General features: G+C 35.4%; 1 protein-coding gene across 1 annotated transcript in view; it reads right to left on the bottom strand.

Moving 5' to 3' along the window:
• Smp_127820 (hypothetical protein) overlaps positions 1 to 14,604 on the bottom strand; it is a gene marked incomplete at its 5' end in the record, with an annotated part of 53,077 nt that extends 38,473 nt beyond the window's left edge. The window contains 5 exons of the mRNA XM_018798601.1: positions 1,637 to 1,832; positions 7,018 to 7,474; positions 10,963 to 11,189; positions 12,981 to 14,522; positions 14,562 to 14,604. Of these exons, the coding sequence (XP_018653526.1) occupies positions 1,637 to 1,832; positions 7,018 to 7,474; positions 10,963 to 11,189; positions 12,981 to 14,522; positions 14,562 to 14,604 (2,465 nt within the window). The remainder of the gene's footprint in view (positions 1 to 1,636; positions 1,833 to 7,017; positions 7,475 to 10,962; positions 11,190 to 12,980; positions 14,523 to 14,561) is intronic.
• Positions 14,605 to 16,461: the final 1,857 nt, after the last annotated feature.

Below are 16,461 nucleotides of genomic sequence, written 5' to 3'. Positions count from 1 at the left end.
AGTACGGAATCGTGAATGAGCACTGTCATTGAGAAGTCCCATACTAGGATGAAACGACTGTTCGGTGCTTTTAAGTTCTTAATAGTTTCTTTTAACTTGGATCAGTTCATGATTCCAATGAAAGTCAACAATCTTCACAAGCCTTTACTGAAAGTTTTGTGAACTTGAACATTAATTGATTTAGTAATTTTTTTTGGACTTCTACTATCATTCCAAAAAAGCATTATAAAAACAATGTATTGTTGTATCGCCAAAATGTGATTGATAATAGTCATACAAACAGTCTTTAATTGACATTATTATTGTTATAAATGAATGAGTATCAGAATAGTTTAAACATCTCCCACATGAAGTTACCGTCTGTAGTTTTGTTATAAAGCAATGAAATACTTAAAATTATTGTACTTTTGCATTCATATCGTGATGCACATAAGCTGTGTTGGTATCTTTCTGAAAATACTGTTAATTCATTATGAACCTATTACTCAGTTCTCTTATTATTATTATGACGTAGATATCCTGTTTCTGTAATTTCTTAATTATGCTGATGCGTGGTCAAGATTTTACACGACACCATTGTATGAGTTTTGAGTCGGAATTGAATTGAGTATATGATAGAAGTTGGCTGTTGACTTCTGTTTGGACTCAAAACAACGGACAGAGAAGCGCTTGCAGATAGCTGACTCACAAAATCTTATCTTGCGTTGACTCATATTCAACAATGTAGGTTAGATATATTGGTTGAGTCTAGAACACCAGGCTACAGAAGAAATGGTATCGAAAAATTTGTCATTGTAATTCTGATTGGTGACTACTTTAACATCAGTCTCAAGCTACAATAAGTAGTTTCTATATTCGTCCCAGCCAGTTAATAAGTGCTTTCATATTGACTGAGTTGGCAAGTATTTACTTAATTAATTAGTACTCATAAAATTTGGCACAAGTAGACATCTAAATATGTACATAATACACAAATAGAGTTAATATTAAGAAATAGAAGACGGAATGTAAATACAATCAAAATATAATTGAACCAGAATAGCATATAGTATGTAATACAGCTCGGTTAACAAAACAATCAAGAGAAGCTTCCTTCAGTAAAATGAGTCCCCCTCCTTTTCGAAAAATGTTAAACAAAAGTATGCCACGATCATCATTGACTTTTGTTCTAAGCTATGTCTGATAGCATTTCAAGACAATGAGTTGCAATATCTATCTCTAAAACCTCAGTGGGACAGTCATCGTGGGCTTATAGAAGCCAGCTCAAGACGGCTTTCATTCTTAACACGAAGCCCTGTCCTGATTCCAGTGTTGGGAATCCAAACACTACAAAATTTCTAAAAAAAAACATGCCTAAGCCATCAAAACCAGTGTTTCAAAACAGTAACGCTAACTGAATTGTCGACACTGTGCTAAAACACACATTGACAAAATTTAGCATTACAATCATGGTAGTGCCACTGATGATTATCAAAACCCATATTACCAGTGTCAAGAAAACTTGTTAATTTAAAAGAAAGTTTTTGTCAACGGCGCTGACATGGCGTTGTAAACACTTAACAGATAACTTTTAACGAATGGAAGTTGGAAAACAGTTTACATTTTAATTAGTAAAAAAAAGAAGGCGAACACTTACTGCCTTTGAAATGTTTGAAATGTTTCTTTTTCTTTCAGTTCTTGTATTGGATCATTTCCATGTGCACGTTCTTTATCATATACCATATAAGTTTCACCACGATCACGTGTACACAACCATATACTTGATGCAATCACAACAATAAAAATAATTACACCGATAATCACAGCTGCAACCCATGCGAGGCTAGCAGTTGCTAGAAAAAGAGAACAAAAAACCGGAAGACTGAAAAAAATACCAACTGAACGCATTCAAATAGTAGGTAGGAACTAATAAAAGAAAAACCAACTAATTGGTCAGTATTATATTTGTCTAGTTCTTCCTGCTACTGACTGACCAAATTCTACTGATCCAGTTGTAAAGTAGTAGAAGTGAATTAACAGTGCATGTACTATGTTGAGATGTTAAGTGGTGGTTGGAGGTAGTCGGCAGCTCAGTGGTTCTGATGTCATGGGCAGTGTCAGTTCTCTCGGGATTCCATGTATGCTTTGTTGGCTAATACTAACTAGCCTGTCATGAGTGCCATATGTTCTCATGTTGGATTTAGATACTAAATGGGACAGTGGTACCCAGTAAATTCTCGAAGCACTGAAAAATTCCACAGATGAGCTGAGTTCTACAATTAACAGGCCTGATTCAATAAATCAGTGAGAAAAATGACATCATGCAAAAAACAGAGTGACCTAAAAAAGTTGTGTAACAGATAATAGTTACTTGAGTTTAACCAGCATTACGTAATCAAGCTAGGTCAAATTGAGTGAGTCATAAACAGCTCACATTTAATACTAAACTTTATGTTATTTACTCATTAAAAATCTTGTTCATATATGAACTGTATTTCAACTGTTTTGGAATTTCTGTAAACGGTACCTTCAAAAAAACAAATCATTTGGTAATACCAATAAATAAACATCAATGTCGAACTATAGTCCTGTTTATATTGAGTAGAATAGAAGTACCTCAAAATGACTTCATGAAGACAAGATGAAATCACACTAATTGTCTGATAAACTAGAAAATTTCTTTTTGAAACACATGTCATTGAACTTAATGATTGTTGATAATTTTAGGTAGTACAATTGGAAAATTGACTTTATTGAAGCCAATGTATTCATCAATTGTCATCAATGAATAGATTAATACAAACACTGGTAACTTGACGTGTTGCTCCACTTAGTTATCTAATGCATTTTATGTGTGATGCATCAAACTCATGTACCTGGGTAGCTTTATAAAGGCTGGTAATGACGTGAGTGATAATATAAATTCATGTATAATGAGGGCCAGAGTAGCTTATGCCAATCTGGGCCATCATTGGAGCCTTCGTGATGTTAGTCTGGCTGTAAAAAATCGGACCTACAACACGTCGGTGAGAGCAGTTTTACTCTATGTTTGTGAAACCTGGTCTCTCCGAGTTGAGAATGTTAGACGACTCTCTGTATTTGATCATCGTTGTCTCTGAAGGATTGCTGACATCCAGTGGCAACACTATGTAAGTAATGTAGAGGTTCTGTATCGTGTGTTCTTGCACAGCGACGATAATTCAATTGGTGTAACTATCTCGAAAAACGGACTGCGGTGGCCTGGACATGCATTGTTAAGTTCACATCGTGCACTATTTGCTGACTCTGGGACTGCTTAGATAGGTGGGGAGGTGAATGGTTTATGACATGGGGCAGTGGTATGAACAAAAGTGGTACACGATTGGTGCTTCACTGGCTTGAAACGTCGTTAGACATGGCTCAGAAAAAAAATCAATCGCGGTCCTGCTGTAACCTTCTTTTACAATCACCGTATGAGAGTGACTTCTAAAACTGAAGGATTCCATTTGATGCGATTGCAGAATAATATAAAAGAACTTTCGTCTAAATCAGAGCGAATAGTTTCACAGTATTTGGGAGCCGAGTTGGTGTAAGACATTAAATAGGAAGAATATATTTCCTTGAAAAAGCTTGGATCAGATTGCCAGGAGAAACGTTGGATTTACTTCAAATTCATTTTTACAAATATATTCTTCCTATTTAATGAAGGATTCCATTCTCATAGTATTCTTCTTAACTGAACTGCTTCTTCCATTATTTTTTACTTATAGATATTTATTGTGTGGCGCATTTATATTTTGGTGTCCGTTTGTATCAACTTTTGTGTTTAAATAAATAATGGTTACCAAACACCGATCAATAATGTATGGTATTCTACAAGAGTTCCATTCTACTGCATAGCTTTCAGCTTAAACTGAAAAAGATCGTTCTATGCACACTAACGCTGCTGATAAATTTAAATGAAAGGAAAATGAAATGCCTTGCAGAGTAAAATCGGTTTGTCATATTTTGAAGTACCTTTTCAAATGTAAACGGGATTGAATGTGGAAGCGAATGCGTAGAAGGAACTGAAAGAAGGTCATCTACAAGGATTTTTAGACATATTCCTCGAAATTCGTTTTTGAAAGGAAGTAAATTGTTCATGAGTGCGAAAACGCTTAATGGATATAACGTAGATATCGTAAAAGAGAATAGACAAAAATTGACAAGCAACGGACGCCACTTTTATACCGCTTTGCAAAGCTAATTGTTATAAAACTCTTTCGACTCAACTTTTGTACACAGAAAAAAGTGTGGCAAACCTGTCATTACTATGGCAAATAATGACATTGATACGTTTGTTTATTATCAGTATAGGGTTGTAGAGATAGTTGAGTTTCATAGAAGTTATGAACCGATCAATGTTTACTACATAATCTCATTATTTTATCTTGGATTTTCAAACATTCCATTGACATTTTACTTACGATGTTTTTCTATTAATTATTATTCATGACGTCACATTCTTCTTCATATTATCTTAATTATCACTATTTACATACTATTAGTATTGAAAATCGTAAAATTTTCAGTTTGTGTACCTAAAACTGATCTTAGCTAGACGCGCAATACTGATAATAATTATGTGCTCATTAATGAAAAACTCCAAGGTGCAACTCCTGGAGTTCTAGTGAAAAGTCGTAACCAGTAGAGTTCAATCATTTCAAATGTGAGACAGTTACCTACCATAGGAAATGGATGAGGGGTATGAACTATCATGAATCTACTGAAGTTAGGCATGTACACTGTTAAATGCCAGCTCAGTGATCTAAAGATTAAGCGTTAGCGGGCGAGACCTAAAGTCTCGTGTCCGATGGGTAATGGAATAATAGATATGCACTGCCGAGTGCCATACTATGACGAAACAGCCGTCCGGTTACTTACATTTATAATTCCTCATGCGGAAGAGGTCGCCAATCAAGATTCTCCAACCAACTCTATCCTAAGCCTTTCTTTTCATTTGCTCGTGGTTCAAACTACGAAAATATCAATACTAATCAATGGTAAATACGATACCTTGTGTCGTCTTTCTGTTTCTTATATTTTTTACTGTGTTGTTTTGAAAACACAACTTCACTCATTAAGCTATGGAAAACTTTATTTATGATAATACCAGTCATTGTAAATTTAGGTCGTTTGAAGCTGAATGGAAATCTTGAAATACAATGAATTTATTCCATTGCACAAATATTGTTATTCTCGCCTGATGAAAACTTTGTAAACATTAGCTTTAACTCTGATCTAAATTAGATCCTGTTTTAGTCAGATTAATTCATCACGGTGAATTGATTTGATAAATAAGTGGCTTTTCTCTTTTGATCAGCTTTGGTCTGATTGAATGAGCAATAGTGTCCGACACATGGATACTTATGTCGATTATCAGTTTCTTTTATTGATTTTAAGGTTTTTTTTATGATGACTTTGAATACATATGCAAATAGACTATCATTAAATCTTGACTTCATGTTAAACATATAATTAAGTTCATGATAAAATCTGGTTATACATATGAGGGAGATTTTCATTCATTAGAGATAAACATAAAACGTAGGGCTTGATAATGATAGATTCTGTAATCCCATTTACAAATTAAAAACCAGATAGAGCAAGTACAGATTAGATCATCGTTAATGGATTATCATCTATAAATGATAACTTATGTAAAAGAAACATCCTAACCATCAATTACAGACAACCAATTCAAAAGTTGTGATAATAAATCCATATATATGGTCAAATTTAGCTATTTCCACTATTTTGATAAGATTATAAAGAGATTACTTATGTTTATGCATAGTATATGGATTGAAGTTTGTCGTTCTCTTTATATTTCCGATTGTTTTCAAGTGAAAGACTAATTGAATGAAAACACCATGAATTCTTAAAAATATTGAAAGGAGCTTGAATAGCCATCCACCGGAGTTCAAGATGTAGGTAGGTTATGTAATTTAATTTGATAACTCAATTCGAAATGATTTGGGTTATCCCGTTGTTGATATTTTAGACTGAAAATTGATCAGTCTTCGTTGGAATATATGGGTATTCTGCGAGGATTGCCTCGATATAGGTTAATATAAACTAGATACAAATTAGGATGAGCGTTTTGTCCCATTCGGGACTCAACAGTTGGGTGTGATTGCATCCCAGAATTGTCAATAAGAAGGTCGTGGATACTACTGACTTTCATTGAAACCATGAACCGATATAAGTTAGGTAACCGATGAGAACTTGCAAACACTGGACGGTCATTTTGTTATAGGACGGGACTCCTTAGTGGAAAGTGTGAATCCACGATTCCGAAGGCGCCAGCAACGCCTAATTTATGAACCATTGGGATGGCATCCAACAGTGTTAATGTCTAACTTCAATCAATCCCTCGATAATTTCTGTAAATTTTTTTATTTATATAGACATCTGAGTAATTTCCATTCTTATCTACAATATATAGTTACTCAGAAGTAAAAGTATAAAGTTGGAGTGAAAATCATAGTTTCCATTCAGGAGTGGTCCGAGATTAATTACTACTGTCAAACTCAGTCACTGGATAGAACAACAATAGTAAGTTGATTAGGAGATAAAAAGGATAATAGAATCAGAATAAATACTTGAAGACGTTTTCATTTAACTGATCGAGAAAAGAATATAACGGAAATAAAAGAAAATGAAATATGTCTAGTTGACTACCAACAATCGGGTTACCGTGTTGTTAAGTCCTAATTCGACTAGTCTTTAAAATCAGAACACAGCTTGAACATGAACTTAGTTGTATGCCAGAACAAACCAAGTTGAATGAAAGTGAATCACAGTAAGAAAAACGTTAATATACTTATAATTTTACACAAGAAGATTCTAGAGTCTTCTCCAACCATCCACTAGTGCTGGTTGGCTAAGAATGACCGACACTATTCTGTATCACCGAAAAATGTTACACAGTAAAATGTAGATGTCACACTATCATAAAGATACATGAAATCTCCCCCCCCCCAAAAAAAACAAAATAATTCAACTCGAAAAACTTACCAGGTATTATATCAGGAGTAAATGTACGAAAAGCGGTTAACTGTTTCGCTAGTTCAGTGTCTGTTTCCCATCGAGAATCATAGATTAAACGATTTGTAGCAGAAGATTGAGCAAACTGAGCTTGACGTGCAAATGAATGATGTGATATTAATCCATTTGGTATTTCAAATTCAGCCTCTTTACCAGTAACCGATAAACGTATCCAACAGCTTAAAATAAGATCTTTCGGTGGTTGAGCTTCAGATCCGCCTATTTTTTGTGCAAGAAATTGTTTTAGTGTTGTTGTACTAGGTATCTGAACAGGTTCATCTTCTGTGTCCAAGTTCATTATCTCCTTTTCTATTACTTCTTCTTCTTCCTCCTCTATCCCAGCTTCTTTTGGTTGTTTGTTGTGACTTTCTTCATGTTTAACAATAAAAGGAATTGGTTTACCTACTGGCCATACTGTTAGAGTTGTCTGACATAAATAAACAACAAAATATTATTTATTCAAGACAAGAATAAGAGGATAGTGTGGCAATTTATTAATATACAAACAAGAGAGTGTTCGAGAAGTTCAAGTGAATCGACCAGTGAGAGTCAAAGTAACAAATTGTTACTCTTAATTTGGTCAGCTACCATACATCTTATTGCTAGTCAATATTTCTATTGATGCCTAGAGAAGACTTAAGTGTATGGTTATTGATTTCAACGATTTGGAGAAATAAAAAGCCTTTTATCTTGCCTTTATTTAACATACATAAGTCCTTGCACAAACGGACAACAAAATATGTATGTACCACACAAAAAGAAGAGTTGACATTGAAAAGAAATAAAAGATGGAAGGGGGGTAAAATAAAAAAAAATAAGTGAAAATAACAAATAACGGGCAATACAGTTCAGTTAAAAACAGTTAAAATTTTCTCTCTAGGATCCCAACCGAGGAGTCGTGATGAACTGACAGATACCAGTCCTACACAACTTTATTTCATACCACGATAAGTTAATAGATTACTGTGTGATAGTTCGAAATATGATAGATTTCTTGGATTCCAGTTGATTATACTAGATGGTTAAAATTTGGTGAAAGTAATGCGAAAATATTGGACTTAAAGCATGGAATATTAATCTTTCTTAATGCTTATATTATTTTACTTCATTCAATTTTTTTTAATGGAAAATTTGTTCGATCGTGACAGAATAGTAGAATAACATGAATGTGACAAAAGATCATGTTCTGAATTTTGCTATTTGTTTAAACATGCAAACATTGGTATAAAGGGGCACCAAAATATGCATATGCATCACACAAACCACTGAACTTGTGCGTAGGCTGGGATACTGCCCAGGTTCCCAAACAGAGGAGGTTGGTTTTCCTATAGGGCCATTCCCTGAGCCTTTGACCTAATCTACAAGACAGTGGTGCAACATAAGGGGATGCGGTCCCATGGTGGCTAGAGACCAATAATAGGTTTCCTCGGGACCCTAGAACCTATGTGTACCATTAGTTTGGAATTAGAGTGGATCCTTCATACCAATCAGCCCGGTTTAAGCGCCGGATATTCGCTTTCACCCTCCCAATTTCGTAAACAACGCCCCCCTTGAAGAAGTTAGTGAGTAGGACTTCCCTGGCAGTGGCTGTATAAGCATGGCCAAATGAGAACATCTCAAGGAGAAGAGCGGACTCTCCTCACTCTCAGACTTACCAGGGCATTGGGAGGATCATATCCTAATTTATCAGACAGAAATAATTGATAACATATGTTAGTTCATGAGAAACTGTTATAACCATTCGCAAAAGCCTGACCATTATTAATATGATGAATTTTAACAAAAACGTATTCCACAATATTGGTCAAATATGACTATGCCTTGGATTGTATGAATGTTCATGAAATGACAAAGTGCCAGTCTAAATTTTATCGGGTGGATATTCATTGAAAAGTTGTTTCAACAGTCTAAAGAACAATAAATACGTTAGTTATCATATGGTTTGTTGATGCTTTAAATCTAATGTTTATAACCCCGTGAAGCAATATATTACAGCCAGTTTGACCTACCGTTTTCCTGATCAAATATAGACATTCCGTTTTGTGGAGTTTGGTTTCGATGAATAAATGTGGATGCTAAATCACATAAAAATTTGCTATGTGAAACCAGCTTATCATCATACTTACACAGTACAATTATGTTACGATAAAGATCAAATCAATCTCAAACGAACAAATAAATTGGAACACTAATTCATCTTCCCAATGAATTCGGAACGAACACTATTTTTTAGACTGCACGTAAAAAGATCACCTTTGACGTTTACTCATATTTTAAAATTTGTTTTCACCTCAACTATCGTTAAGGGGAATTATGAAGACCATTGCTTGGACGGTGGTAGAAAAATATATATAAAGAGCTATCGTACAGTTTGAAAATGCTAACAACAGTACTTTTTGATATAACGGACAGAAAGTGAAATTTCAGCGGTGTTATTGTAACTTTTAATTGTTTACTGATAGATCATTTATTATCAGAAGGGGTTTTGTGGAGATTTAGTATTTTTCATCATCATTTATTACCTGATATGTTTTACTACGGTGTTTGAATATGTTGCACACAAATGGCTGCTTTAATTCCCCAATATATATTGTCATGCACTAGATAATTCAATTTTAAAACATATGTCGAACGCGTCGACAACTTCACTTATCTTGGAAGTCTGATCAGCCCTAATGGGTTGGTGTCTGACGAAATCTCAGCACGGATTTAGAAAGCTCGTTTGGCATTTGCCAACTTACGTCACCTATGGCGAAGACAAGATATCCGTCTATCAATTAAGGGACGAGTGTACTGCGCAGCAGTTCGCTCTGTTCTACTTTACGGCTGTGAAACATGGCCATTAAGAGTAGAAGATGCTCGTAAGTTACTAGTATTTGACCACAGATGTCTTAGAAATATTGCTCGTATCTGCTGGGATCACCAGGTGAGTAATAGTGAGGTTAGACACAGGGTATTAGGGAATGATGGTAAATCAGTTGATGAGGTGATGAATCTTCATCGACTGAGATGGTCGGGCCAAGTGTTACGTATGCCTGAACACCGATTACCACGACGCGCTATGCTGACTAGTGTAGGGGATGGTTGGAAAAGAGTTAGGGTCGGCCAAACAAAAACATGGCATCAGTGCTTGAAGTTACTTACTTTTAGTCTGAGACATGTTGGTAGATGCAAACTACTTGGTTGGGGTCCGCGTGACTATCGTAACCAATGGTTGGAGACTCTGTGTAACATGGTTCAGAATCGATCACAATGGCGTAGGTGTATACACTCTTTATCTTCCCTGAGATTAAAAGTGCTTCATAACTTTCTTCCTTCCTATACTATATCCTTATATACAACCTTTCTATTATATACTGCCACCATTAAATTAGCTACTATGAATTTGGTGTTTGTCTTGTTGTGCTAATAAAGTATGGCAACTTGGACCGATGCATAAATGTGCCTGGTCGTACGTTGTAGCTGACTGACTGAAAACATATGTGGACGTTAAGTAATCATTTAGGACCAAAAGTTAAAGCCTGAAATGTCATAAAAACTCAATGATGATATTGGTTGCGACGCATTGGGCCAGAAAAACTATAAAAGTACTTAAATATTACCAAGTAATTATGATTAACCACAAATTTCCAAACCACAACTATCCAACTTATGATGAATATTTTTTGTTATATCTCAATGGGTATTTCTGACATTTCGTGACTTAATGTAAGCCAATTCTTCGGAGTAAATAATTTGCTCATTGGGATATAACAGAAAATTTACATCCGTTATTAACTTTCTACCCGATGCTCAATTTATTTGACACTAACAAATCCAACCTTGGTATTGACACCGATATATTCAACTTATCCAAACAAGATCGGTGAAACTAATGATACAAACTAAAATATCATTCTGCTAGTATAAACTTACATCATGTTCACCATAAGAAGTTATAAATTGTCCTAAACCAGTAGATTCCAAATGCGCTTTGGTCCAGTGATTTTGAATAATCCAATCAATAGATGGTTCTATATTAAACTTTGATTTCCATTCTTGAACAATATTTTCATTTAGCGCACAAGAAACATTATACGGAGTTTCATCACAGTCCTTTATGCAATTTTCATCGGAAGGTGATATTGTGAGTTGAGGTTTGGCTAAAATATTTTACACAATATTGTATGAAGTACCAAAAGTCTAATTCCTGAAAGGTTTATCACATTATGTTATGTTACACTCAAGCAGCTGAGAAATTCAATGTTAAGAAGAAAATTTTAATTTACTTCTATCTTCAAAATGAACATTTACACTATTTCTTTAAACAAACTCAGAATTTGTGATAAACATTTTAAATCTTTCAATTTTCTCAATTATTATTGCGTTACAGCTTCGACACCAAAGCTTAGGTGAATTGTTGAACAGAATTGTGCAATTAACCAAGTGGCTGATCTGGCACAATTTTTCCCTATGAAATAAGGTAAACTTCATCGCTTAGAAAATTGTCCGTGCCAACTGATCCATCTTACTTACCAATTTTTATGTAACATTAGTATGTCTGTCTATAAGGCTTCATTTAACTAGCAATCAGTCTCGTTAAGGGGGTTAGAATGAGGGTGATAGATACAGAATGAGAAAATCTCAGATGACATGAATCGTTAATCTAGTGATCCTATTGTAATACGGACGAGGTTAGGGGACCAATCACCCAGTTGTGAAGAATACAGAATCTTAAGTAAACATGTATCGGTTGAAGCTATCACATTTCACAGAACAGTGAAGGATATAAGCGGTACGGAAAGTAGAGAAATCAAAACAATTTGTTGAATTGTGGTTGAAAACTAACTAAAATCAACATATATAGAAAAGAACAGATGAAGAGGAGTAGAACGTACTACAATTCAAGCTTTTAGTAAAGATACAAAAAAGATGAATACGTCTACGCTGTTGCCATCGAATTAGAATAATCTCATTTGAAGTCATCAGCCACAGATTACGACTATCACACGGAATATAACCAGGAAGGGTGTGCTTTTTGAGACGGCTTAGATGAAAGTACGATAGTTACATTAACTGATGTTGCAATACAACTACTTCTAACTTTCTTATAAAGTACTTTGCACTATCCTGTAGAGTATGGAGTAGGTAGCGCTCAGACGTATGATATAATTTATTCACTTTGGTCGATAAAGATTCATAGGTTAACTGTATTGAATCAGAGATACTCAAGCTGAGAAAAGGACTTATGGTCATTGTTAAATGATTGAACTCTTTATACAAAACACTAAATTATATACAATGATTAATACATAGTAATTATATACCTACATATACGTAAGTACAAGAAACTTTTCACAATTGTATGTTCCGGTTGTTCATTTAAAACAGAATAATGCAAGAATGAGGTGTCATCTATTGTGAAAGCTACATGCGTAGTTTTCATGGAGTAACTTCATAATTTTAAGTAAACATACGAATTTGAAAACACTAAACTTGTTCAGAAACTGCTAACTATGCGTGAGAAGTGGAAACTACAAAATGTTACAGATAAGTAAAAATCTTTGACATTTTCTGTGTGAATCATCCACGGTCCATATACATTAGACTATTTGATAGTTACGCATTAATCAACCCGACGGTTACTATCAGTTGCTAAGTGAGGTTAAAATTGTATGGTATTCATCACTTTTGAGGATTAAAATACTGTATTTATAGTATCATAATTAATAGAAATGCATTCCCGATGATTACGATCGGTTACGAATACAAATATAGCAGTCTATTTACAAGAATAAAGTTTTAACCTGATAATAGGGATAAGAGCAGTGATGTTTCCACTTTCCTTAAGAATCCTGATTGTAGCTATATATACATACATGTATATGTCCTGTATTTTGCTATGTATTTATAACATATTCCGTCGCAACAAAAGATGTAAAAATCTAACTTACGAACAACTTTAAGTGACGTCGATATGCGTGACTGACCGTATGTAGAATGTAGACGAATAGATAGTTCGCAATCCTGATTAAGTTTCAGTTTTGTAATATTAACTGTAATTCTCTTATTCATTTCCTCTCCATCTACATGAAAAATAATATCCAACTGGGAAAGTTGCTGCTTTGAGTACTTGAGATTCTTATCGATAGACATGCGAAGTTCCTGATACGTAGGTGCTTCAAATGAAGCCACACCGACATATACAACTGTATTCCACCTACCATCAAACTCGCAAACAGTGCCAAAATTATTCCCTTCCATTACGTAAAACAGTTCCTTCAAACATCGTGGATCCTTGAAGAAAGGAGGTGAAACGACTTTAACATCATATGTGAATATCAATCTATCGGAAATATCCTCATTCGATTTCACAACGAGCGAGTAAACTCCCGATACAGATTCATCAATAAGACTAGGAAGTGTATAACTGTATTTTGTCGCAATCCTGTTATGTAACATCTGCTCATCCTTGAACCAATGGAATTCATAGTCCCCTTGGGGTTGTCGATATAAAGCTCTAAGCATAAAATCTTGAAGTTTGGTGCCTTTATTTATGACGTAACTTGATGATAGTGTTGTTAAAGGATACAGTTTAGTGGAACTAGAATTTTTAGTTTTATCGATTGAAAGACCTTCAAGGACCACAGGGGATTCAGTACTGGTAACTTTTCCAGCAAAAGTCCTAATAGGTCCTAGTTGTCCAACATGCTTACACACGATAGCTATCGACTTCGACTCAACCAGGTGTGCATCAGTGAGGTACACGCTTCCATTTATAAATTCGACAATAGAATTGGGAGAAAACTGAATAGGCCTTTTATAACATGTAATGGCATTCGGTTTCCCGGTAGTCAGGCAATATTCCCATCTGTATGGTCCGTATCTGCCATCTAGTTGGTGCATCCAGTATGGCCAGCGGGATACAATGCTGATATCATCTACACACCTCAACTCATACGGAAATTCTGATATTGGCGGAACAACATCTATCTTTGCAGAAGGAGTACCCTTTAGTTGAAGAATGTAAAACACAGCATCTCGTATCTCTATTTCATTTGATTCAATAACGTTGAGTTCGTCTGTACCGACAATACACGAAAAAAGTCCACTGATTGGATTGCTTAGGAGACCATCTTGTGTTAAAGAAATTGAGAAATTTGCCCCCGTCGTTTCATCAGCACTGAAGTGAAACTCAGTATTTAAACAGGAAAATGTACCTTCAGCCTCTGGCTGAACACAAGTACGTTTAGTATCTTCCACACTACTGCGGCAGCATAAAGACACCTTATCCAAAGGTTTCGCTTGGGTATTGACATGACAAGCAAAAGTCAATTTTAAGCCCAACGGTGGACTCTTTTGTGCAAAATAAACTATCCTTTGAGTATTTGCTGAAGCATCAAGAAGAGCTGTTGGATTAGCGTCATTTAGAAAAATTAGAGATTCTTCAGACGCCCCATTTATCTTTTCGAACTTCAGGTAACTGACTGACAAACCTTGAAAATAATTAAATTATTAGTGAAGATAGGGATTACTTTGGGATAAAAATGCGATTAACACAAGGAAACAAAGAACCATGCCTTGAATACAGGGAAGCGACATCAGAAGAACAAATTTGCGTCAACGCCAAAAGTCAAAATTACCATAAAGGTTGAAGAAACGAACCTCATTGAATTTCGTACATTGCTCAGATGTATGTTTTCATAAGATACATACTATCATACGAATGATCTTCAACGATACAATAGGACTTCAGGGGAGAATTTTCAAAAGTCTACTGCTCTGATCCTCCTTATGCCACGGGAATTTCGGATAAAGGCGCTAGACAACAGAAACTCAGTGGATGTTGTCTACATAGACTTCAGTAAGACTTTTGTCATGGTACAAACTAATAGATTGCTACTGAAGTTAGAAAATCCTGGTATTGCCGGACCTCTTTTTAAATGGCTTCAGAATTTCCTTGTAGGTTGTAGACAGAAAGTAAGAATAAATTCCAAGTTTTCCCTCCACCTGGAGACCAGTACGTATTGGATTACCTCAAGGTTCCGTCCTAGGTCCTTTACTTTTTCACGCTGTATGTAAATGATCTCCCAAGTGTAGTATAGTCCCCAATGTTATTATTCGCTGTCGACGTAAAAATCTGGAGAGTAATAACTGGAGATGTAGACGCATGCGCTCTGCAGTCGGACTTAAATAATGTGATTAACTGGTCTGAAGAGTGGCTGATGCCTACCAACGATGAAAAGTGTGTCTACATGCACTGTGGGGATACAAAAGTTAGTAGGTAGAGCATAGGGTAAGTGCTATTATCCGTGGTCCGGTTTCATAAAGATCTAGGGGTGACTGGGTCATGATCTTAAGGCGACGGCCCATTGCCCGGAAGTCGCAGCTTAGTGGGTTAGAACACTCTGGGTTTTAAAACGGACATTCACTAAGTTAGATACCATTATGTTCACCACAGTATTGTGATGTTTAAGTAAATCAATGACCTCTTTGTATTGATGACTGTTGTGATTTCGAATTCCAAATACAATACATTCGTTTGTTCTCATCTAATACTTCTTGATCAAATTGCGTTATTCCTGGGATTACTAGTTTGTACTAAAATTCAGATACTTCTGATTATCATATTAGCGTCGCGATTGAGCCTGTGATGGTACGGTTGGATATAAATTCAGATTTTAATGCTATTGAGGAGTACATGGAGAGGTTCGAAATCTGGGCTATGACCAAGGAAGATGATGAAGATTTTAATATTGTGGCCCATTTCCTTACATTCATTGGAAAAGAAGCATACAGCCTTATAAAGACTTTGGCACTTCCAGACAAACCGATTTCACTCCCCTATGCAACTCTCGTGGAACTACTGTTGGAGCATGTGAAGCATACAAGTTTGTAATTCTGTAACGGAGAAAAATCCGATAAAATGACTCGACAGAACATCAGGAATTCCACTGCTTTACCATTTCGTCGCAGTCCAATGCGTAATCAAGGTTATTCAGATAATAATTCATTGGTGAGTTGTGAAACAGTTCACGAAGATAATCACAGGTTTGATAAATACTTGTTCGATGGCAAGTTTCACCCATGTAATTCATGTGTATTTCGTAATTCTGAATGCCTTAAACGTGTTAAAACTGGACACATTCAGTCAGTTTATAATACCATGGTTCATTTCGCTGAAAGTAATGTTAAGATGGATGCTTCTAATGATCAGTTATCTTTATCTAGAAGTGGTATAACATCACATAACAGTTCAGAGTTTAATGAAACCCAGAGTCATTGTGAGACAAAAGTTTTTAATCAACGAACTTCTTATTGGATTTCTCATGTTATTGTTTCGTGCCTATAGGTAACCCTCGTGCTATTGATAGAAGAAACCAGAGAAGTAGTGAATAGGTCTTTATTTCGATCTTCGCGCAGTCACAGTGGAGC

The sequence above is a fragment of the Schistosoma mansoni genome, chromosome 7, assembly GCF_000237925.1.
Source record: "Schistosoma mansoni strain Puerto Rico chromosome 7, complete genome".
NCBI classification, from domain to species: Eukaryota; Metazoa; Platyhelminthes; class Trematoda; order Strigeidida; family Schistosomatidae; genus Schistosoma; species Schistosoma mansoni.
The sequence above is the reverse complement of the archived record's forward strand: the minus strand, read 5'-3'. Positions and strand labels throughout refer to the sequence as shown.